The sequence below is a fragment of the Eptatretus burgeri genome, chromosome 14, assembly GCF_056783735.1.
Source record: "Eptatretus burgeri isolate ZD-2024b chromosome 14, Ebu_testis_v1, whole genome shotgun sequence".
In the NCBI taxonomy this organism is placed as follows: domain Eukaryota; kingdom Metazoa; phylum Chordata; class Myxini; order Myxiniformes; family Myxinidae; genus Eptatretus; species Eptatretus burgeri.
The window spans coordinates 37621347-37647063 of NC_140974.1; the positions used below are offsets into that span (position 1 = coordinate 37621347).

General features: G+C 43.9%; 1 protein-coding gene across 8 annotated transcripts in view; it reads right to left on the bottom strand.

Annotated features, from left to right (window-relative positions):
• Positions 1 to 25717, bottom strand: part of LOC147012981 (phospholipid-transporting ATPase IF-like) — a 166292-nt gene that overhangs the window by 51663 nt on the left and 88912 nt on the right. For 6 of the 8 annotated variants that reach the window (XM_085854394.1, XM_085854399.1, XM_085854398.1 and 3 more), the window contains 11 exons: positions 12209 to 12298; positions 6150 to 6239; positions 4821 to 4901; positions 4459 to 4566; positions 3358 to 3483; positions 3060 to 3163; positions 2896 to 2970; positions 2392 to 2456; positions 1469 to 1550; positions 1077 to 1227; positions 758 to 955 (listed from right to left, as the gene is read on the bottom strand). In XM_085854394.1, coding sequence (XP_085710520.1) covers positions 758 to 955; positions 1077 to 1227; positions 1469 to 1550; positions 2392 to 2456; positions 2896 to 2970; positions 3060 to 3163; positions 3358 to 3483; positions 4459 to 4566; positions 4821 to 4901; positions 6150 to 6239; positions 12209 to 12298 — 1170 coding nt within the window. The remainder of the gene's footprint in view (positions 1 to 757; positions 956 to 1076; positions 1228 to 1468; positions 1551 to 2391; positions 2457 to 2895; positions 2971 to 3059; positions 3164 to 3357; positions 3484 to 4458; positions 4567 to 4820; positions 4902 to 6149; positions 6240 to 12208; positions 12299 to 25717) is intronic. The other 2 variants (XM_085854401.1, XM_085854402.1) reach the window with 1 other exon arrangement.

The following is a 25717-nucleotide window of genomic DNA, read 5'->3' on the forward strand; positions in this document are numbered from 1 at the left end:
GTGGTTGTTCATAGCACCGTTCAAGTGGAAATGGGCTTAATCACTGAACCAGATCAGGTTGATCCAGTTTGGGTACTGCTCCATCCTGTTGCTGAGCCAATTGCACATGTCAAGTCCTCTTCTCATGTCATCTTGACTCAGTTTATGCTGAATAGAGATGATGTATGAGAAAAGCTTCAGTTCCTTAGTGAGGATACACCAGACTGATGTTGGTTTGATGCCTAGCTCTCGGGAGCGCCGGCGGTGGGACTTCTTGGGACTGTCCACTGTAGAATCCCGCATGGCGTCGATGTTGGCTTGGCTTTTGGTGACTGATGCTGGCCTGCCGTTGTTGCCCTTGTTCTGGTTGTGCACTGTACCCTTGTGCTCAAAATGTTTCACAATACGTTGAATGGCACAATGTGGGTCGATCACGTGTTCTGAGGTCGTATTCCCGGCAGAAACTCCGTTGGACGTCTTCATATGATTTAGTCTCGCACTACAGAGCCACTACTTTTGTCTTCTGCTTCACTGTCAATGGCATAGTTGAGTTACGGAGCTAGAAATGCCAGGGAACAAATTTCATGATAGCACCACCAAACCCTGAAAAGGAAAACGGTATAGGTCAAAAAAACAAAGACATGGCAGGAAGTCAAAGTTGTATCAATCTTTTTGAAACACCCCGTATATACGGAGGGCTGGACCTGCCTCATCCAGCTTACCAGCCAATAATCAAAACCAGTCACCCAGTTTACAATCAAAGTATGTGCTGCAGCACCTGGCCCAGCTCTTCGTTGAGGTCAGATGTGTTGACCATGGCCGGCTCCTTAGTTTGTGGCTCAGCTAAAGCTGGATCCCAGGAAATGAAGCGAGAACCCAGGAACTTCTGCATCTCCACAGTCACGTACAGGGATACTGGGATGATGTAGTTGAAGAGGACCATGAAGGCGAGGAAATCCGTGACGACTTTTAGGGACTAATGGACAGGGTGGAAGAATTGCTTGCTCATGATATGAATACACCGTTTTAATAATGTACACGTCTCAGCAGGTAGTGCAAGTAAATTGCTTTATGCTAAAGCTTCAGCTGTGACATACCTTCCAAACACCCAAGTGGCTTTTATTCATATCTCTGTACCAGGGAGTGTAGTCATGCAAAGTTCCATACCAGAAGTGCTGCATCAGGGTGCTGATCAGAGCCATCAGTACTAACAGTCCCAGGTACACCAACAAGAACTTGTTCATGGACCTGGCAGTCCAAACGTGAAAATCTGTTCGTTTTGAGGCTGTAAACTCAGCTAGACAAAGGATGTAATCAAACGAAGCATTGGCTGGAATACATCATTTTGTGTGTATTTGAGTCATAGCTACTCAGTGTTGGTGGGCAACCACAAATTCCTTTTGACCAACAATGTTAAAGGCATAAAAAGGAGAAACACGTGTAAGGAAGACGCGTAAGTAATGAACCTCAAAATAAAAGTCAAACTCACTTCTCCACCACGGAGCGTTTTAATGTCTTGCTCTTGTAATTCAAGGTCATTTTTGTTTCCATCCCAGTGTAGACTGCCAATCCTGCAGCAAAATATTTTTTTGTAGGCAAAGTCGAGGCTCGTGGAGGAGTTAGGACATAGAACGGATCAGGACGTAACAGAAACAACAACAAAAATAAATAAATAAATAAGGAACAAAACCCCCGCCTTCAACAAATGAGAAATGCCTCCTTTAAGACCGACTGTGGCGCTGTTGTGGTCAGTGGCCGAATGGGAAAACAAAGTTAAACACCAGACTGGGATCATCAATGTGCTTTGAATGCGAGTAATGTAAGAAGTTTGCATGAGGTCATATTTCGTACAGCTACGCTCATATTTGGGGCCACCTGTTTATTATATATTAACTAAGGCAGTATGATGCAGAGAGGAGGATAAAACTGCGGTGATTGAAAAAATAAAAATAAAAAGGAAAATGAGGCATGACAGGAAGGGGGAAAGAGGGTCGGAGTATGTGGGAAGTGTGTGGAAGGAAGGGAAAGGTGTTTGGGAAGAAATAGGAGTACGGTGAAGGAGGTGGGGAGGGGCATGTATGGAGCAAAGGTGGAGGGGTGTGGGGAGGCCACAGATGGTACCTGTGCCAAAATACATTTTGATGGCTGTCTCGTATTTTATACTCGTAATACTCGTATTTATGGAAACCTGCAAAGAAAATCCATCGACCGGTGTAACCGTTTAACCAAAATGAAATCCGAGCCACAATCAGAATAGACATTAACATTAGCCTGAGTGAGCTAAGGTTTACAGGAAAACCCCATCGAAAAGGTCCCATTAAAATCAAAGGACTCTCGCCGTTGTATGGGAGGCACTCTCCACCCATCCCACATAAGAACATTCGAACAATACATGTTATATGTTGCACTAACCATATATAAACTTTGTGTTCTTCAGTGAAGCCCCTCGCAATAATAGGCTGTCCTGCTCCAGTGGCCTTGAGATGTGAAGAAATAATGAGCAGATATTGTTTGAGAAACAAATTGATAGAATATTGATAGAATAGTCAAATACAATTGAAATCAATTACTAATCAATCAGTGGAAAATTATGCCATTACCCCTTTGAACCCTGTTGGCCAGTTTACCAGCTGCTATTCAAACTTTCATATACCGAAGCGGCCGGTTTACTGGCCGCCATTCAAGCCTCCAGATATCCGAGTGGTTAGATTTTTCTCCAGGGAGCCCAGGGTAGGGAAGCCGAGTGTCCAAGGAGCTCAGGGTTCAAAGGGTTAAGAAAAATCACTTTGTTTAACATGAGGAAATCGAAGGCACTTTTGTAAGCAAACAGGCCCATCCTCACTTATGACTCAAATGTGCCACTAAATTCAAAGCATTGACATTGGGAGGACAAAAAAACAGTGAGGTCACACTCACTGTGCAGCAGACCGGTCCACTGGCCCACCTTCACCAAGCGAGCAGTCCCGTATTACTACCATAGATCCACTAAACCTGCATGGGTCAGAATGGGAGTCGGCGTTGAGCTAACTGCTAAAGTTGATCGATGGATTTGATGGCAACAGATGAATACGTGATTGTACCTGTAAAGATCCGGTTCTGGTAGAATACATTCCACGACGGCATTTAGAGAGGAAAGCCGGGTTTCAGATGAGAGGTGGGCTGTCTGCGGCAAAGCAGTGCGTGTCTGCAAAGGCGACAGAATGATTTGTGGACGCAAACCCCGCTAAGAACGGGAAAATGTGATTGAAGAAAATGTCCCCCTTTTGCAATTGGAATTTTGACACCGGGTGAAGAAAAACACAAAAAGTTTTTGATTGCAACTTTTACAACTGAAGCAACACACAATAAAGACATGGAGCAAGATCGTCAACGCCTCACCTTGAGGTTTGTTTCCCCATCAAGACTGGCTGTTGTAAGGTGGCACAAGCCTTGTCGGTCTGACGATAGAAGCACCAAGTCACAGGGAAACGTCTCATCTTGCTCGACACGTACAATGTCACCAACCTAGAGAAACAGAAAAAATTCCTGCACAAGATTCGCAATCACCATTTTTATATCTAATACTTTTCTAGCCATGATCACATCCTTTTAATGTAAACAGAACATTTCAATTACCTCTGCCACTGAAGGTGGATTGAGGTTATGTTTTCACCCCTATCTGTCTGTCTGTCTGTCTACCTATTCATGAGCAGGATATCTCAACAAGTTATGGACAGATTTGGACGAAACTTGTGGGCAGGTTGGGTGTATGACAAGGACGAATTGATTCGATTTTGGTGAAGATCCGGATCCAGATAAGAGAATTATGCCTGGTGTTGGCTTGATGGTTAGGGTGGTGGGTTTGGGATCCGAGGGTCCAGAGTTAAAATCCTGCTCTGCCATTGAATTAACACTAGGTAGGGTTGACTCAGCCTGTCATCCTTCCTAAGTTGGCAAAATGAGTACCAGCTTGCTGGGATGATTGAGCCATTCGAGTATCCTGTGTCAGAGTGGCGACCCGTCTAGCATTGTGCCCAATAGCCCAGAAGACTGCTTCAGCAGCACCGACGCTCTGTGCAGAGTATGGTCCCAGTGGATTGATGGATGGATGGATGGATGGATGGATGGATGAGAGAGTTTGTCAATTTTTTAAAAAGTGATTCTTCACCATTGACAGATGTGGCCAAAAACGATATATTGCAGGATATTTCAAAAAGTTTTGAACGAGTTATGACAACACTTGGTGGATGAATGGGTAGGTGACAAGAACAAGCCGATAAAGTTTTGATTAAAGTCCGGATGCAGATCCGGCGTATCAGTGGGATTCAAAACAAATTGTTCAGCCTGGTGGAGGCATGCGCTCTACCAAGTGGTGTTCTAGTTATGTTTTGTTACATTTGTGTGCCGGTGCCAGGATAATTGACAAAAAAGATAAATCGATTTGTTTTTGAGACTCATTCATCTTGAAAAAGGAACCGACAGAGTTGCGAGCTGTCATACCTGGATGTCGCGGGATTTTTCCGTGCATACTTGAGGACCTCGAAGAACATGCACCGGCTCATTGTTCATAACATTGTCTGTCTTGTGTCTGCACCAGTCCTCATAACCCTTTAGGCAAACCAGATGATCGAACACACCAGAAAAACAATAAAATGAGAAAATAAAATAACATATTCCTTTACTCCTCTTTATGGAGAACCTTGAATGATGTGCTCAAGACAATCACTTTCAGTGTGGCATTTATTATTCACCACGACATCCTCTCTCAAGAGTCTAGATCAATGTACAAGGAAATGAAGAACGAAATTCCAATTTTTAATCAGCAATACCAACTCCTCAAGGGCACAGGTTCAACTTCACACCTGCTTGACGGCTGTGACGGTGATGACAAAGAACAGAGGCAAACCACTCGTTACGGGGCTTGTGGGGGAATCGATGATCACCTGCACACATTCAGCATGGCCACACGAAGCATCAATCATGCGACTCATCATAATGTCACAATCGCTACTTTACGTACGATATTTGCACAACACAAGGCAGACAAGATTGACACCACGTGTGTTTATCATTGTTATACCTAACTACCAGCCATGATCTTTCTTGGGCAAACCACATAATCCAAGTCAGCCTCCAAAGCCAGTCAGCAACTGGGCATCCTCGATCATACAAAATCCTTCCTTAGCACGCCTTAACTATTTCACCGACCGACAAGTTCTTCATCCGCAGCTTGATGGAGTACTGCCTTCCCCTCTGGGCTGGCGCCCCTGCCTCACATCTTGCTCAGCATGACAATGTGGAAACCAAGGCCTTGAAAATCAATGGACTATCTTGTAATGAAGCTGAGTATCTGGAGATATAAATTTCAGACAGGTTGGCAGTCTCCCAGTCTTCTACCGCCTCCTTTCTAGTCATGCACCCTCTGCCCTTTCTGTGCTTTGTCCCCCCCCCCCCCATATTTCTACAGGGCACATGTGGTATACCAGCAACCCCCTTTTGGTGAGACTCCTAAAATCCAGACTCAATGCTCACCTCCACTCATTCATTCCTCCTTTTCCCCACACCTGCCCACCTGTGGAACAAACTTCCTCAATCTTTTCAATTTGATTCTTCCCTCCAACACTTCAAGCCAGCTGTTTACCACCATCTCAGGTCATCTCCCAGCCAAAACCATTGTAATGTTTTATCATTATCCCCCCCACCCCCCAAGCCCAAGTCTTTCCGGGTTTCTACTTTTCCCCTCCACTTCTGTAATTGAGAGTTTGCTTCTGTATCCATCTTGGTCACTCCGTGTCTTCCCCTTGCTCTCATTCTTCCCCAAATACTTTATTCCTCCAAGTCTTTCTATTTTGTTCCTCAACTCCATTTTGGTGTGTTCCCATGCTCCCTCTTCCTACTGTTCTTTTACATCATGGTCCGTTCTGTTTTCTAGCTCCTCCATGAGCCTCGACTCTATATACAAAAACAAACAAACAAAAAAAACAAGATTCATCAAAGAAAATACAATGACCAAGAGCAGTTTAGGAATGTATATTGCTGAGGGTTCTATTGCACAACAGCTTGAAACCATTTTCTACGTTAGTCGATCCACAGAATGATTGGCTCGTTAAGCTTCAGTTGGCATTTGGAAATTATTTTATTCCAGTTTTTCTGTGTCAAAGTTTAACAGCTCTTTGCAGTGATAGCAATACCTGAACAAGGAAGATCATAAGGAAGTACATATTCCCAATTCGTCGGAACTGTTCAAACAGGTTCTTGGGGACAAAGTTCCAAATGGTGTACTAGGGACAATAGGAAACAGCAGGAAAAAGGGAAAGAGAAAAGAGCAGATGGACTTGTACACATGACCCTCCCCACCCTCCCTCTCTCCAGCCGCCAGGACATTATCAAGAAGATTACACATGATGAATTTTTAATGCAATATTGAATTTTCTCATCAAAAGAGGATGGCATGAATGGAGGGCTATTGATAAAGACCAAGGAGACAGTTTAAGGTCAAAGTGAGTGTTTATGATGACACAAACAAACAAACAAAATAATAATGTAATGGCATAGTTACTAAAAGGTCAAGTCCTTCTGTGCGTTTTTACAACTCACTAGTAAACTGCAGAGGCAAATGTGCCGAAAAGCTTCATGACCATGCTGGCGAGAGGCATGCATGGCGAGCAGTGCACTTTGTAATGACGTTCATAAATATTGCATAAACTTCAAAAGTGGGATCAACATCTCAAACTCATCTTGAAATGTGTGGTCATGAGTGAAGACCCATCATTTGATCAGTATTTTATCAATAAAATTAACAAATCGACCTTCATTTTACCTTCAGTTATATGTTGTTAAATAATAATAAAACAAGCCTTTAAAATGTTGGGTTGAACAATCGAACTCGAAGATTTTAATGAGGATCTCTGAATAAGTTGTCATCGTTGAAACCTGTCCGACCCGTACGCATCAAATAGAAGCAACGCAGTTTGCAGGTTATTTGGAGGCAGTAATCAGAAATAACATCTTGTTTCTTTGTTTGTTTTTAAGAAAAACTGCAATGAAAATACATGAAGGAAAAGCTGATAGAAACTACATGAGCAAGGGTGGGCAACCAATTTTTTTTTCCTGGCCAAGAATGTGGCCAGTCAATCACAGAAATGGCCACGCTTGATAAAACAGAAAAATATTGCTAAATAAATTGATTTCAAGGTACTGGAAACAATACTGCCAAGATCTTTCAGGTACTTGTACAGAAACACAAGAAGCCCAGATTTTTTTTGCAAAACACACTATCGATGATTCTACGAATTGACTACACATTTTTTTTGCGAAATGGCCACACATGAACTGGAGAGTTCATCGAACACTTCACCCCACGCAGTCTTGAGAAACAAGAACTTCTCTGACCAAGGTGGTCCTTCCATTTGGTCGGACGGCTGGCTCCATATTCCTTCCATTTCCTAATGATGGAGCTCACTATGCTCTTGGGAACTTTCACCACTCTAGAAATTGTTTAATACCCTTCCACAGGTCTACGCCTCCTCACAGTTCTTTGGACAGTTCTCCTTGGACGTCATGGTGGATTTTCTGCTCCGACATGCACCGTCAACTGTGGGAGCTTGTATAGAAAGGTGTGTTTCTTTCTAAATCAAGTCCAATCAATTGAATTGACCACAAGTGGACTCTAATCAAGTTGAGATGTCTCAAGGATGATCAAAGGAAATTGAATCCACCTGAGCTCAATTTGGAGCGTCATAGCAAAGGGGTTGAATACTTATTGATTGAAGACAATCAAGTTTTTCGTTTTGAATTAATTTTGAAAATTTTCTAAAAACATGTTTTCACTTGGACATTATGGGATATTTTGTGTAGATCGGTGACAAAAAAAAGTGAAATTTTATCCATTTTAAATGGAGGCTGTGACACAACAAAATGTGATAAAAGTCGAGGGGTATGAATACTTTCTAAAGGCACCGTACAGAGTCGAGGCTCATATAAAAGCTTGAACACTGAACGGATCAGGACGTAACAGGACAAAAGGAACAGTGGAGAGAGTGGGGGTAGGACACCAACAGCAGAGTTGAAAGCCAAGATAGAGGGAGACTTGGACAAATAATGGGTGTTGGGAGGAATGGAGTGGCAGGAGAGGATGCATAGGGTAGGCAAGATGATCAACTTATCTGAAATTTAAATTCTAGATAAGGTATTGTCATCACGCACCGTCCATTCGTCTCCAATTTCAACCTCTCTGGCCAAACCGCTGGGATGATCTGGTTGAAATTTGTCAACAATGTTCCTCTCCTGGCTGGTTACAGGGATTGTAAAGCCCATTCCGACAAAGTCGGTCAAAATGGTCGATTTAGTAAATTTCTTCAAAAATCTTCTCCAAACTCACCAGTCACTACCAAATGTGGGTTACATTAGGCCAAGGTAGGGATGTTACATTGCTGAGGTCATGCTGATCACATGACTGGAAGTGTGTCAAAATGGTCAACTTAGTCAATTTTTTGGGAAAAAATCACATAAATTCCTTCAAAAATCTTCGCCAGAACCACGAGTAAGAATGCTACCAAATTTGGGTTACAACATAAAGACGGAATCCTGATGTTAAATTGCGGAGGCCATGCCAATCACATGACCAAAAGTGCGTCAAAATGGTGGTCACACAAATTCCTTCTAAATTCTTCTTCTCCTGATCCACCAGTCAGAATGCTACCAAATTTAGGTTACAACATTAGGCCAGGGCCAATAGAGGTCCAGTGGTCCTATATTTATTTAACTTGATTCAAATTCAATTATTTTGTCTGCACATATATCTTTACAATTGAATTTCAGCTTAAGTTTCTCCAAAAGAGTCGTGTGCTCATTTTAATTTGTGAAAAACGCAATGCTTGGAACTTCGGCTAAAGACAAATACACACACACACACACACACACACACACACACACACACACACACACACACACACACACACACACACACACACACACACACACACACACACACACACACACACACACACACACACACACACGCCATAACTCCATTATAGTATGATTAGTTATAGGGGATCAAGTCATCCTAACTGGTATCCTATTGATTTCGTTCAGATTATTCTTATCGGTTATTATTTTTATACATTATTATTCCACCTTCGTTTTTCACATTTATTTGCTTTTAAACTTGTTTTCTCTGCAACCACTTGTCCGATTGACATGAACCTTTCAACATTGGCACGAGTACCAGGTCAGGTCAGGTATAGGAGCATGCACCAGAGCAGCGTGTCGCTGCATCCACTTTCCGCCGGTACTCCAGGGGCCTCCGTCTGGCCATCTCCTAGGCAGATGCCTGGCCCATCCCCATCTCACGAGTACCCATTGATAATAAATAACTATGATGTCATCGGTCATGTGATATGGCAGCCATGTAGGAAAAATTGAAAACTTTGGACATCTCCCAAACTGCTAAATAAAAAAATTGAAACTTGGCACATGTCAGGTACTCCCCATGGAGACTAAGCTTGATAAATATTGTCATTAGTGAAGTGGAATGCCAGCCATAATTGGACGTGTCAAAATCCTTATCCGATCAAGACGAAAATTCTTGAGGGTGATCTACTCAGAAATTTGTCAAGAGAATTAAATTGACGATGTCATTGGTAATATGGTTAAATAATTTAAAAAAAGAAGTTTAAAAACCTTCTCCAGAACAACTCACCAGATCAATGCTAAACTTCATACATACGATTGAATAGCTATGGAGAATATAGGTTGAATATTTAAACACAAGTCACATGGACTGGCAGCAATGTTGGATTGAAACTACAACCTTTAAAAAAAAAAAAACATCTTCTCTCAAACTGCTAAACCAATGGATCCGAAACTAAGCATATCAATCAGACTACCCTTGGGGACACAAGGGTGATAACCAAAACGTCATCGGTCAAGCGGTCTCGTGGGCGTATTGACTTGAACGAACGCCGTTCATCAACATAAAAACAAAATTCCTTCTCTTGAACCGTTGGATCGATTGACGTGAAATTTCATATACTGTTGGACCCCACTATTTGTGGGGGAGACATTCCTGAAAAACATTTGTGTGGGATACATTTGTAGAGGATACATACATGTCGGGGTGTTGTTTAAAGAAAAAAAATTATTAAACATGGTCTCGGCTCATGGAAGAGCGATTACACAGAACAAATCAGGACAACATAACAAAGGGAAAAAAAAATCAGGAGAACGGGGTAACACCAGCAACAGGGGGGAGGGAGAAAGTAGCCGGAGGCGGACAAAAAAGGGATTCAGGCAACGATGTGGGGAAAAGGAGAACGCAAAAGGTGGACAGTATGGATACATAAGCAAATTTGTGTTTGCCCAGTTTGTGATTTTGTTAAGGTCTGGGGAGAGGGAAGAGGCTGCTTCCTCTCTTTCAGAATGATGAGAGATGTCATGGCAGAGATTAGAATCATCAGCAAAGAGATAGAGGATTTTCCAGAGAGTCAGTGAGATCATTGTTGAAGATTAGGAGCAATATGGGGCAGAGAACACTGCCTTGGGATACTCCAGCCTTGACAGGGAGAGGAGATAAAAGGGTTCCGTTGAGAGCCACACGGCTACGAGATTGGATGACGTCAGTAATCCAAGAGTGGAGTTGGCCTTGGATTCCATCAGCAGATCGTTTGGAGAAGAAGGTAGAATGCCAGACCGTCAAAAGTTTGAGATATATCCAGAGAGACGGCCCTGATCTCATGTATGATATTGAGGGCCTCCACCGTTGTTGGGAGAGTAGAAGCAGCATGTCCAAGGTAGAGTGACCAGGTTTGAATCCAAATTGATGATTTGAGATGGGGCTGTTGGAGAAAAGGAATGATTTTATGTCAACTGTGATGATGGATTCCATGACCTTGCTGATAATTGGAAGTAAGCTAATTGGGCTGTAGTTAAGGGAATCTGTTTTTGCACCTTTTTATGTAATGCTGTGATGTTGGCCGATTTCCAATTTCCCAGGAGACCAGTCCTGCAGTGTTAATTTCCTTCTCTTGAAGCGCTTCATCAATCGATGCGAAACTTCATATATACGATTGACTAGTCATGGGGAATATAGGTTGAAACTATCAATGTCATCAGTCAGAAACATTAGACAACATATCACTTGACATCAGACAAATGATGAGCTTGACAGAAGTGATGCAACTTCTCGGTGTGCACTGGGTGTAGACTATATCTTATGACGTCGTTTTTTTCTCGCGGAGCAATGATTTACCTCTCCCCACCTTTCCCTGCCCCCAATGAGGTTAATGCATGGCTTGTACTCCAAATTCTGAATGTCAAGCGAGGAAGCAGCATGAACCATTCTAAGTCTTCGGTCTGACTCGGCCAGAGTCGGGATTAAAACTGCCGACCTACCAAGACGAGAGCAGATGCTCCAAGCACAATTTCAGTGAGTCTGGTCAAGGTTTTTACCAATAGCTTTTTACACAAATCTATGCAATGGTGAATTTGATTCTTTTTCTCTTCTCTTCTTTCCAAACAAGATTGAACCTCTTTTTTTATTTCAATGAAAAACACATCAAATGTTAATAACATCTATCGAGAAGCAGTGACATCTTTCGGTGCCTGGACAAGATATCGATGTGAAGGCAAATTAAAAAACCCCATTATGATAAGGTATTAATTCGAGCCTTTCGGGCAGCTCGCACCAACGTAGTATATGAGCTTTTAAACACAATCATGGAGCTTTTAAACATGCACCGAAGCGAGAAGGCAATTCAATCTCCAGGAGGCATGTGCTCTTGCACCGTCTCAATTAGCAGCAATAACGACATCAGGTCTGTGAACTTTTGGTGACCCTTCCAACAACAACAAAAAAAATCCCCAAGATTTCTTGTGAAATCCGATGAATCTCATCACATCTCCCAATAAATTTTTGATTGAGCGAATTCCATTGCCGTGGAGTTTAGTCATCTTTGTCTGTGCATCATTTCATCATTATGTGAATGAAGGAATTTCAACAATTAATTTATGAACAAATAATATACCATGCAGTGTACACATTATATGCATTTATATTTAATCTCTGAACATCCCCCGTCACCCTTGTATTCTTCTCATCTTTTCCCCTATTCCAGAAACTCGAGTCGAGATGTTTTGTAAAGATTGAAATCGAACTTTTCTCAATGCATCAGAAGCACTATGAAGACAAAAAAAAACAAACAAACAATACATGCGATTGTAAAATCTTGTATTACATGAAAAGCTTCACCTTGGATGAAATTATAGTGTTGTCTGGAAATTTGGCTGTTCCGGGCTGGCCCATATTCCCACGGCCAACATAGATCGTACGTCGGTTGACCTGCAATGGTATCGTGTGTAAAGACAAAACAAGCATCGTTTGTTTTTCAACATTGATCAAGATGTTCTCCCTCATGGAGCAAACAGTAACAGTAATGAACCATACAATGATATTTTTGTCACTTCAAAAACTGAATAACCTCAAGACAAATTGATCTATGTCTCAAACCATTGCAGTGAACTCCTCACAAACTGTTGCCCGAGGAAACATAGTGTACTGGCAAGCTTTTGATGATTCAGTGAGACAGGACAATGGAACTCTGCCTGTCCTTGAAAGGCACATGGTGCCTCGACAAAAGCAGCAGATGCCCCCCCCCCTCCCACTCCACACCCAACTCCCCTATCCATCCCACTCTCTCTTGCATGACGTTATGGCAACACATTTCCAGAACCCATTAGGTACATCTTTATATACGTTATTGATTACATAATGCTTTCAGAATCTTTTTATGGAGAAATAAGCTCTGTTTGAGAATGGATTGTTGGCTATAATCATAGTACGGGAGTTGGAACGGCCAGAAGGCTGAAGCAATGACAATGTGTCCTGAAAGTAAGAATTACGAGCAATATATTGTCCTGCACCTGGAATATTGTATCACATTGTTGAGTAACGTCAGCATCAAAAAGCTCTGGAGTGGAACAAGAAGCAAGTGCAAAGAATCATGGGCACAACTCTCCAAGTAACCTCGCGTGTCATTTGCAAGGTCAAAGCCAAGGTCCAAAGACTGCATAAATGCCACCATTATATATAGTCATTTCCAATTTGTCAAGGCAAACAGTACGGGTTGATAAACAGATGCAAGCTATAAAGAAGAACAAGAAAATGCAAGGATGTTCTGCCTTGGCAATCCACACCATTTAAGTATACATCCAAACCAAAACGTTTCACAAGACGACATCGTGGAGAAATTCCGAGTTCGAATACTCGAGCATGTGAAAAACAATCGTAGTATAGTTAATAACCAGCACATATAGTTAGGATCAGCGTGCTCGTCTCTCTTGAGGTCGCTTCTCGACAGAATTAGATCTAAATGCGTTCATGACTATCAAAGGGAAAGTCAAGCTGAATCTCCTATCTGGTTACAGCTTGCAAATGTTAAAGCACCAATGGTGTCGTTTACGAATCTGATGAACAATTTTACATTTAGCCAGGCTTTTAACACCTGGCTAAGCGTAAAATTCCATATCTGGGATGATCATTTGTGACCACTTTGTCACACGATGACTCCATCTCATATATAGCAATGTTAAAGCTTGTGAGCGTACAATGAGATCAAATTTTCCACCCATGTGTGTTATAACATGGTATAGCAGAAGAGTTTGTAGCCTACCAAAGAAATTCAGGGGGGAGAAAAAGGCGAATCTTCGATTATGATTTGGATCCATGTGCACCAACTGTTTGCAAGAAGTGCAAGAGGAAATCCTGAGTGTTATATTCGCTCCGCTACCAAAGGTGGACGGAGGTTATGAATGCATCACCGTTTGTCTGTCAGTGAGCAGGATATCTCAAAAGGTTATGGACAGATTCAGATGAAACTTGGTGGACAGGTCTCCTTCAGCCAATAGATGTGAAACTTCATATGTATGGTCGATGACCCAAAGGGAAAATATTAAATTAAAACTACGAGGTCACGTGGTCTGGCAGCCATATTGGATTGAGTAATTGTGTGACAAGCTTGGTATGTGAAGAGGACAAATTCATTAGATTTTGGTGAAGATCTGAATCTTGTTCCGGATACGAGAATTTTTTCGAGTGATAATTATTCACAATTAAGAAATAGGGCCAAAAACGATACACAATTGCAAAATACTATACAGTATAGCACAATATTTCAAAAAGTTATGGAAGGATTTGGACGAAACCTGGTTGATGATTTGGGTAGGTGACAAGAACAAGAAATCGATTAGATTTTGGTGAAGGTCCGGAGACAGATCCGGCCTGTCAGTGGGATACAAAACGTAAACTGTTCAGCCTGGTGGAGGTATGTGCTCGATCAAATGCTATTCTTGTAACTTTTCTAGCCATCTTGTTAGGCGTTCGTGCAATTTTTGTTGTTGTCTTTTGTATCCAAAAAATAGACGCGTGGAAGAGCGAGGAGGAGGACATTGGGACCATACTCTGTGCAGAGCATTGGTGCTGCTTAAAAGCAGTCTCCTTGGGTATTGGGCACAATCCTGGACGGGTCGCCACTCCGACACAGTATACCAGCATGCTGGCACTCATTTTGCCGACCTCGGAAGGATGAAGAGCCAAGAGACAGAGCGAAAAAGGACGATGTACAGCCAGTGGGGTATAACAGGTGGATGCAACAAGCAAGGGAATTATTAGATAGGAGGAGAGGAAACCTGCAAGTAAGATGGCTGGGTTGTACAGCATTAATGGGGGGAATAAAGTGTCATGGGTAGGGATGGGAGATTATGTGACAGAGTGGTGTACTGCCATCTTGAAGTCTTGGAGGTAAGAGTCAGCAGATTGAACAGCCTCAGAAAAGAAGTTCCACAAATAGAAAAGAAGAAGAATAAAAGAGTGGTGTGTGACAAGCCTTGATTTTGGAGTTAAACAGGAAGGTGTTACTGGAAGGATGCATGCATGCATCCAGGAGAAGCTGATGAGGGTCAGAGAGGTGAAAGAGCAGAAGCAGCAGGACTGGAGGAGGTTACCAACCCAACTCGAGGTGAAATAAGGCCACTAACCTGCCTGTAATGCATGATCAACAGGCTTTGTGCTTCTGCCTCACAGCGGGTGGTTCCAATATTGTTAAGCTTTCGATCCTATAGAATCCAGCAGCGACAGATGTGATGTTGTGGCACAAATCCAGAAGGAGAAGTGGTACTCCACTGAATTACAGGTACAAGGCCTTGAGTCGAGATCTGATTTTCAATGAATGACCTGTAATGATGGAGGAGGCCCAATCTGTGGCTGGCTTTTTAGGTCAGCTTTGCGATATGGTCAGTACAGGAGAGGTCGTAGCTGATGGTGAAGCCTAGAAGTTCAAGAGACTGAAGCTCTTCCAGAGGTTGAGCATGGAAATAGACGAGTTCGTTTGATAATTCTTCTGGAGCGAAAGGGAGAGACTGAGTTTTGCCAGGATTGAAAGACTTGTGCCTCAGAACTGCATTTAATAAATTTGGGATCAACAGAGAGTGCACTGCAGAGCACAATGCATCATCTATGAAAAGGAAGAGTGTTTTCCAGAGGAATGGAGGGGTCCTTCCAGAGCAATGGAGAGGTCCTTTACATATATTAGGAACAGGACATCCTGCTTTACTCTCGAAACTCTCTGCCTATGGCATCCAAGGCCAACTCCACACGTCTTGCTGACTTCCTCGACTCTTATGGACAATGTGTGGATCGCAACAGAATCTCGTCTCTGTCAAGGCTGGAGTGGCCCAAGGCACTGTAATGGGCCCAGTCCTATTCTTGATCTTTAAAAATTATCTCCAAGATTCTCTCGAAAATCCTCCATGATTTATTCGTTGACGACTCCATCCTCTGCCATGACATCCATCATCCTTCAGACAGGAAGGCTGCAGCCTCTTCCCTCTCTTCATGATTTAACAAAAATCATGAGATGGTTAAACACTTGGAATATGTCTTCTCTCTCCTATCTGTCTCCAAAAGGATCTTCTGGCAACCCTTCACCCCACCTCCATCTACTTTGTTAACAATCCTCTTGAGGGCAGTTCAGTCATTCAAGCTCCTGAATCTCACGATCAGTCATTATCTATCTTGGGCAAACCACATTTCAAAGTCGGCCTCCAAAGCTAACCACCAACAGGGCATCCTCCGTCATACAAAATACTTTCCTGGCACTCCTGAACTCCCGTCCACCGACAAGGCCTTCATCAGAAGCATGATGGAGTACTGCTCTTCCCTCTGGGCTGGCTCCCCTGATCAGATCTTGCTCAACTTGACGCTGTGGAAACCAAGGCCTTCAAGATTATTGGAATCTCCCAAGATGAAGCTGAGTATATGGGCCTATCACTTCGCCATCGCAGACAGGTTGGTGTTCTCTCTGTGTTCTTCCGCCTCCTTTCTGTCTCTCACCCTCTGCCCTTTGTGCTCCCCCCATCCTCACCCCCCCCCCCCAAACCGGGTTTCTGCAGGACACATGCCGTCCACAATCAATCTCTTACTGGTGAAGCTACCAAATCCAGGATTACTGCTCACCACAACTCATTTGTTCCTCTTTTTCCCCCACCTGTGGAACCAACTTCTCCATTCTCTTCAATCTCATTTTTCCCTCCAGGTCTTCAAGACAGCTGTTTATCACCACCTCAGATTGTCCTCAATCCAAAACCATCTTTTCTACCCTCCTTAACCCCCACCTGCCCACACACCCCAATTCATTCTCCATCAAAATTCCCAATTTTTCCTCCTTGGAGTTTCCTTCTGTTTCAATCTTTTCCATTTCATGCATCCTCTCCTGCACCCCCCCCCCCCCATTCACTCTTTGTTTGTCAAAGTCACCTCTATCTTGGCCTTCTACTCTGCTGTTGGTGTTTCCCCCTCTCTCTACTGTTCCTTTTGCACCTTTTGTTCTGATCCGTTCAATGCACTAGCTCTTCCATGAGCCTCGACTATGTTTTACAAAACAAAAACCAAGAAAACTAAGACTGGGCCCAATATGCTGCCTTGGGGGTATTTCAGCCTCCAATGGGCAACATATTGACTGCATGAGATAAGGAAGTCAAAGCCAGGAATTAAAGTGGCTTTGTGTGCTGCAGGCCAAGACCTTGATAAGCATAGCAAGGTGCCAGACTGTGTCAAATGCCTGAACTTTGTCGGAGGGAGACAGTCCTGATCTCTCGTGTCAGATTTAGTACCTCTGATCATTCCGAAGAGAAGCAGCAGCATGTCTATAGTTGAGTGACTGGGATAGAATCAAAACTAATGGTCAGAGGTCAGGCAGTTTAAAAAGAGGAAGGATGACATATGGATTCCATGATTCTGCTTCCAATTGGAAATAAGCTCACTGGCCTTGGAGTTGGGAGGATCTATTTTTGCTCCCATATTGTAAATGGGAGTGAAGTTTGCCGACTTCCAGGAAGACAAGTGGCGGCCAAAGTAGAACAAAAGGCCGAAGAAAGCAGACAGAGGAGACGTATGGACACTGATGCAATCTGGGCCTGTTGCTGATGAAGAGTCCAGGCTGGACAGAGCTTTCTCCACCTTCTCGGGTGTGATTGACAAAAATCAAGAAGGTAGTGGATACAATGGGGGGGGGGGGGAAGGTGTGGACAGTGTAATGGGTTGGGTCATTGGGTGGACAGCATTTGGAAGCAAACACCGAGTCGTTCTTGTCTTTATAGTCCAACCATTTTTGTTAGTCTTTTTCGAGTTGCTAAAATCTGATCAAATATAATATGCATTTTTAATGTTTACAAATTTTTTATGCTTGGTCCTCAAAGCCTCAACACAACAGTCTGTGTCAATGACAACTATTTTCTTTCAATCTGCATCTTGCTTCATATTCTATCATTTAATTTTACTTTAGTGGATTTTTTGCAAAGATCACAAAATAAACATTTGTATTCTTCTCGAGCATTTTGATGTTACATCCATTGTAATGACATGGTTAATCCACGATCTTATCACCACTGCCTGAGATTAAAGGAAAACAAAAATCAAAATCACCCCCTCCCTCCCTCAACCCCCTGCCCTTCCACCCCGATGAGTTCCTCGTCAATAGGATTTATTCCATTTTGTGGTTATGTCCAGACACCACACAGCATGCAAAGTAAATGGAACTCCTTAGAATCCACGACTTGGCTTCCTGGGTGTAGGGGGTTATTCCCTCATTGTATACATGCAGTATAAAACTTGTAACTTAATGCTCAGCCAACAAATTTGAGGATGTGTGTGTGTGGGGAGTGGGGGGGGGGCATTTTGGAGCATTAAAAAAAAAGAAAAAAAAAAAAGACCAAATCACATTCACACACCTTGTAAAAGCTAACTCATAAAAGGCACGTAAGGAAGATAAAAAGCCATTTTGTCATTCATATTTGTACCATTCTGACATCCAAGCACTTCCACCAATTTCCAATAATGCCAATTCCCAAGGGACAGCAATAAGAGAAGTCTACCAGGATATTAGAACACAATGGACTATTCTTTTTAAAGGATGCGATGATCTATTTAAGGTCCACAACCAAAAATGTATTCAGGACAGTTGGCCATGCATGTGTCCACCATCTGAAAGATGTTCCATAATTCAGGAACATGTTATTGACGACTCCATCCTCTGCCATGATATATATATATATATATATATATATATATATATATATATATATATATATATATATATATATATATATATATATATATATATATATAGCACAGGGGTTTAGGCCAGGTAAAACCCCCAAGCGTAATTGTGGTGACGGGCGGTTAATACCACCAACCCCCGGACAGCCAAACTTCTCCCTTGGAGGCCTACAGCCGAGACTCAGAAACAGATGTTCACGCGCAATGGTGGAGGGACTGAGGAGCACAGCACAGAAATGGATGCACAGGGGGGTTTATACCCAAACCCCATGGCAAATACACGGATACAGCCTCTTAAAATGAACACACTATATGAAAATGGATAAATATTTACAAAGGACAAAAATTCAAAAGGTGATGATAAAAACGGGAAGTAAATAAATCCGAAAATCGAGGCGCCTCTGCACACAGACTCGAATACAGACAAAAGGAAACAAAATAAAAAGTAAACCCTTCCTTTATTCTTGTACTTCGCTTTGCCCAGAGCTGGTCTTTGTGGAACTTGGAATTGAGGTGCTTCTATTTGCATGTACAGATGCGCGAAAAATGGCGCCAAGCTGCTTCTCTCATAGAGGGACAAACACACCAGGCAATCCTCGAGCGGAACTCAACACCAATGCTCAACACCAATCCGTGCATCGATTGTCCTAACAGGTCAGGTAAGGTATGGGAGCATGCACCAGAGCAGTGGGTCGCTGCATCCACTTTCCGCGTCCACACCAAGAGCCTCCGTCTGGCCATCTCCCAGGCAGATTCCTGGCCCATCCCCATCTCCTTGAGATGCTGATCAACCTGCTGCAACCACGAGGCATGTGGTCGGCCCATTGGCCTCCTCCACTCACGAGGGTCCCTTGCTGAGAGAATCTGGTGAGCTGGATCAGCGTCAGGGAAACGAGCCACATTTCCATACAGCTGCAGCTGAAGCTCACGGACTATGCAGGTAACAAATCTAATTTGAGTCCCTCTCAGGAACCTCTCTCAGCAACAAAGTCCGACCAGCGATAGCCAAGGATTCTTCGAAGAAACCTGGTATTCGAAGAAACCTTCGAAGAAACCTAAAGGAATTAAATCTCCGTCTCAGATCCCTGGTCAGAGTCTCACATCCACAGAGCAAGACAGGAAGCATCAGGAACCTGAACTCGGACTTTCGTCCTCCCGCACAGGTTCCGGCAGTGCCACACCCCATGATCCAGTGAATCCATGACTCCCCAGGCCGAACCAAGACTTCTATTGACCTCTGGCTCACAGCCAGCAGAGACATGAATATTACTTCCAAGGTAAGTGAATCTCTCCGTGACCTCAACATCCTCACCATAAACAGGTACAGACAGGATAACAGCAACCAAGATGTCAATTAAAGCCTGGATTTTAGTTTTGACACAGGAAACCCGTAATCCCAGTGGCTCAAACTCCTCATTCAGCACCTCGTGGGCCCCCAAAAGGATATCGAGAGTCTCCGCAAAGATGACTGCATCATCTGGGAAATCAAGGTCAGAGATCTTGACATTCCCAAACGATGCACCGCAGCTTGATCTCTCCAACATCCTGCCCAGAACCCGGTCCAAACAAGTGCTAAAAAGTATAGAGGTGAGTACACACCCCCGAAGAACTCCAGTAACAACTAGAAACTAGAGGGGGAGCACTCGGTAGAGCGCAAAACCTCCGCCGCCAATACTGCTGGGTCACTTAAGTGAACCTGATATCCTATTCATTGTAGGTCAAAACGGATCAGATTCTACTGAACCACGATTGAATAAACCAAACCAGATCGACGCGCATGTAGAAATGCGAAAAAAATCGAAATTTTTTTTGAAAAAAAAAAAAAGGTGCAAAATTTGTTTTTTTCTCTAAATTTTTTTTTGGGGGGGGGGAGGGTTGGAAATCACTTAAAACATGTAGAAATGCAAAAAAAATAAAATTCAAATATTTTTCAAATAAAATCGAAATTTTTTTGAAAAAAAGTTGCAAATTTTTATTTTCTCTAACAAATTTATTTTTTTTGGGGTTGGAAATCACTTAAAACATGTAGAAATACAAAAACAAAAATTCAAATATTTTTTCAAAATGGCCGCCATGGCGGCCATATTGGACTTTGGACCAAGTCCAAAATCTAATGGCATGATCCTTGGACCATACCTTATCCCCCACCAAGTTTCGTCGAAATCCGTCCAGGAGTTTTTCCGTAATACTGTTCACAAACAAACAAATAAACAGACGGGGATGAAAACAGTAACCTGCGTCCATCTTCGATGGCGGAGGTTAATGAGTCAGAGAAGGTACCATCACATCTCACAGCACACTCAGTACCAAAGTATAGTTCAGACATCAGATCGATCCGTTTTGGTGGCACCCCACGAAGACCAAGAACCCTCCAGAGGGCATCCCTATTCACTGAATCGAACACTTTACAGAGATCAACATAGGCTGAAAGCAGCCCCTGCTGAAACTCTTGTCTGTGTTCGGTGACGACCCGAAGAGCAAGGATACGGTCAATCGTTGACCTCTTTGGTGTAAAGCCTGACTGCTCTGGATGCTGGTGCTCAAGCAGGTGGTGCGAACGCTATCAAGAATTACCTGAGCAAAGACCTTGCCCGGAACCGAGAGCAGTGTCACCCCTTGGCAGTTGTTGCAGTCTTGGCGATCACCCTTCCCTTTCCAGAGAGGGACAATTAGGCCCCTCTTCCAGTCAGTTGGGATGATGCCTGTGTTCCAGGCAGAGCACAGAACTGCATGCAACGACACGTGTTCAGCATTTCCACCAGCCTTGAGAAGTTCAGCATGGATGCCACAAATCCCAGGAGCTTTACCCAATTTTAACTGGTTCACTGCAGCCTGTGTTTCCACAAGCGAAGGTGGACCACAGTTGATTTGAGGATCAGCAATAGGGATTGTAACACCCCTGACGTCCAACTTGACAGATGGGGGATCAGCATAATGCAGCCACTCAAAGTAACCGGTCTCCAACACATTCCCCACAACTGGTCAAACTAACAGGTCTAAAGTTTCCCAATTCTTTTTTGATCCTTTCTTAAATAATGGTGTTACATTTGCTGCTCTCCAAACCTCCGATACCTGTCCTGACTCCAGTGAGCAGCTAAAAATATCCGTTAATATCTCTCTTACCTTCTCAGCCACTTCCCTCAATACTCTCGGGTACATAATATCTATTCCCAGAGCCTTATCCACTCATATTTCCTCGCTGTTCCTTTACTTCCTCCACTCCAACCTGGATCTTCTACAAAAGCCATTCCTCACCTCCTTGATAAATACTCACAGCTACTGGCAGTTCTCACAACTTCTTGTGTAAAAGTTTAAGCAAAATACATGTTTAATGAGCGTGCCATCTCACTTTCATCACGAACCACTCTCCCGACCCAGCGGGCCTTCACTTCTGATTCATCTGTCAAGAGCCCACCACCCTCTGCTCCAACTGCAGTACACCGAAGGATGGGCTTGGGGGAAAGCAATGTGCGAATTCCCCTGTAAGCAGGACGAGAATTACTTGACCACAGGTGATGCTCTTCCACCTCACCGATTCTTCGCACATTGGCCTCCTTGTCCACCCTTAGTACACGTACAGTTTTACGCCTCAGCTCGCTGAACAGCTCAGCTCTGCCATTCAGCCTGGCCCTGGGATTCTGGTCAATGGTATCCAGTGTCCCTTGAGAGACAAAATTCTTCTTCTTCGCCCTCCGGTGAGTTCCAAGACATCTCCTGGCAACATCAAGGACGGTGGTCTTGAAGGCACTTCACAACTCTTTAGGATCCCCCAAAGCACCCAGAACCCCTAAATCTCCACTCAACCTGTTCACAAACTCCTCAGCTACCCTCTCATCCTTGAGCTTGCCAACATCCAGCCGAGGCTGGGATGGTACCATTCTCCTGGATTTAAGGTGCAACTTAACATTTGCTACAACAAGCCTGTGGTCAGTATTGAGGAACTGAGCACTCCAGTAGACCCTGCAGTTCTGGATCATCCTCCAACGACCATTAACGAGTATATGGTCAATCTCCTTTGCCACACCGGCAGCATTGGAATACCAAGTCCAGCGATGAGCTTATGGGCGATGAAACCATGAACCAGCCATCATAAGTCCATGACTCCTTGCAGAGTGAAGGAACTTGGTGCTATTCAGGTTCCCAGTTCCAGACCCATGGAGACCAACACACGTCTCATAACCAATCCCTATCAGTTCCAGTCGATGCATTGAAATCCCCCAAGACTAGAAGTGTATCTCGCCTGGGGCACTGATCAACCACAGACTCGAGTGTGGCATGGAATGCGTCCTTCACGGTGAGATCACTTGCCTCAGTCGGAGCATAAATTGAGACCAGGGAAATGACACCTCAGGAGTGACGAATCCTTAATCTCATAATACGCTCGTTGACCGGTGTTACCTCAATTATCATTGGGGTCAGCTTATTGGACACAGCTTTAGCAACTCCTTGGGTATGGTAACCATCAGAGCGACCAGACCAATAGTAGGTGTAACCACCCACCATGATCTCGACCAGCTATTTGTCACACACAAGGCTCGGGGTCCATTCCTCACAACCCAACCAAGAGCCAAAGGCCAGTGTCTTTCTTCACCACGTAAGCCAAATCGCCTAAACACGAATTTAAAAAATCATGCATCAAAGGAAAGCCAGCCGTAAAGCCATGTTCTTACAGGCCATCTCCTCGCTACGTTCTTTCTCGACCGTGGGCGTTCCTTCCCTCAACTCAACTCTCACTTCAGAAATAAACTCTGCCTCATGTGTGCGCTCTCCCTCAACTCCACTATCCTCTGACTGACATTACCTCGGACCACCGTTTCGTCCTCCGGGGCGTGGCTTGCTCGCCCGAAAACCCAGGAAGGCGGGGCCTCCGCCCACTCAGCACGCCTGGCAAGCTTCGGACATCACGCCCATCAATCATCAGCCTCGGGGGCATGACTTCGCCCACCGTCACCCTTGGAGGCGGAGTTTCTGCCTGCCCAGCCCATTTGCTTTTATTTGTTTTAGGAACGCGTTCCCCACCTTTATTGCCGATCTTGAAATATAAAAATATAGGGAAAAGTCACAGAGGGGCAATTACATACTGGGGAAGCTTATTATTAAACCCGAGTGAATGAACACGACACCAACCCCCATGTGGTGACACGTAACACTTAAGCTCACAGTTTTCCTACTAAATTACATTGAAATGCCTCTTTCATGTCCACAGACTAAACTGCTCTATTCAATCCTAAATTACCTATTAAATTCCTCCATCTACCCCCACAACCGTCACAATATTATATATCTTCTTCTTCTTCTTCTTCTTTCGGCTGCTCCCGTTAGGGGTCGCCACAGCGGATCATCCGTATGATCCGCATAGTGATTTGGCACATGTTTTACACCGGATGCCCTTCCTGACGCAACCCTGGTCGCCTCTTACGACACAGGGATATGGTACACCTATTTTAACCGGGGTATACACCGGCCCAGTATACTGGTACTCATTTCGCCGACCTCGGAAGGATGACAGGCTGAGTCAACCCCCTGGTGTATTAATTCAGTGGCCCAACGGGGCTTGAACTCAGGACCTTTTGGATCCCAAGCCGCTGCCCTAACCACTGCACCAACACCAGGCTCACAATATTATATATATATATATATATATATATATATATATATATATATATATATATATATATATATATATATATATATATATATATATATATATATATATAATATATAAATATATATATATATAAAAAAATATATAATATTTAATATATTGTTACGGCTGTGGAAATTCGCAATACACCATAAAGGGTCCTTAGATCAGTTATGACGCTAAGTTTATGTGCAGCTGGGTCCCCACCATTGTTTAAAAGGATTTCTTCATGTTCACCGGGCTGCGACTCTGAGATAGCCGTTTTTCTTTTTCTATTGTTATTTTGAACAAACCTCCATGCAAGCAACAAGCCGCGTTGAAAACCGTCGAACGAAAAAGGAAACCAAAAGAGTTCCGATGGGCGCGCGGATTTTTCCCGCCTGTTTCTCCGAGGAGTGTGACGGAGGCAGGGGGAGGGCAGCTCGCCGCACATTGGTGGATGAACAGCACGAGGCGGTCGGGGTGAGGGAACGCCCCTTTTTGGGAAGTTTCCAGAAACGAGGTGGAGCCAGAAGCGGGGTGGGGCGAAGGGCGGAGCCTCAGATTATATAAGGGCGGACGCGCACGAGGCCCGCTCTCTCTCTGGTCCATGAGCTCTCGCCCTGTGGTCCATCATCCGCTCTCTCTCTCTCTCTGGTCCATGAGCTCTCGCCCTGTGGTCCATCATCCGCTCTCTCTCTGGTCCATGAGCTCTCGCCCTGTGGTCCATCATCCGCTCTCTCTCTGGTCCATGAGCTCTTGCCCTGTGGTCCATCATCCGCTCTCTCTCTGATCCATGAGCTCTCGCCCAGTGGTCCATCATCCGTTCTCTCTCTGGTCCTGAAGCCCCCTTCTGCCCTTCAGTCTTTTCTCGTTTGGTCGTGAAAGCACCAGCAGCAACGCCGGAGAGAGCTCGCTGACCACGCCAGGGGACCAAGGTCAGGCGCGGCTACGCAAGGCCATGGGGAGTCGACGTCGCGACCTGCCCACCGTCGCGCCACGAGGGTGCAGGTAAGACCCTTCAGTCTCACGGGACCCGTTCGGTCCTCCAGGTCCCGTGCCATAAAGGTTTACGAATCCCGTCTACCTCCCTGCCTATGGGGAGGGTTTTTCTTTGTTTTCGGATGCATGCTGTGGCGCCGTGTCCTGCCAAGTAGAAACTGTGTAAGTGACTGTGCTTGTAAATAATAATTGCAGTCGGTGGTATTGCTTTTGCTTCTATGTGCCTGTACATTGCATGACTGCCTTGGCTGTATATATATATATATATATATATATATATATATATATATATATATATATATATATATATATATATATATATATGTATATACATGTGCTGTTTAAATAAATGTCCTTGTGTGAAATGTATCCCGTTCGTCGTCTTTTTCCCTTTTGAAAGTGCCATCTTGAATCGCGGAATAAATGTAGAGGGTTTTGAACGCCCGGTAAACAGAATCACATCCGTCGACGTCGGCGATAACACTGCTCGGTTATCACTGTAGCAGAGAACGGACCGCTTAAGC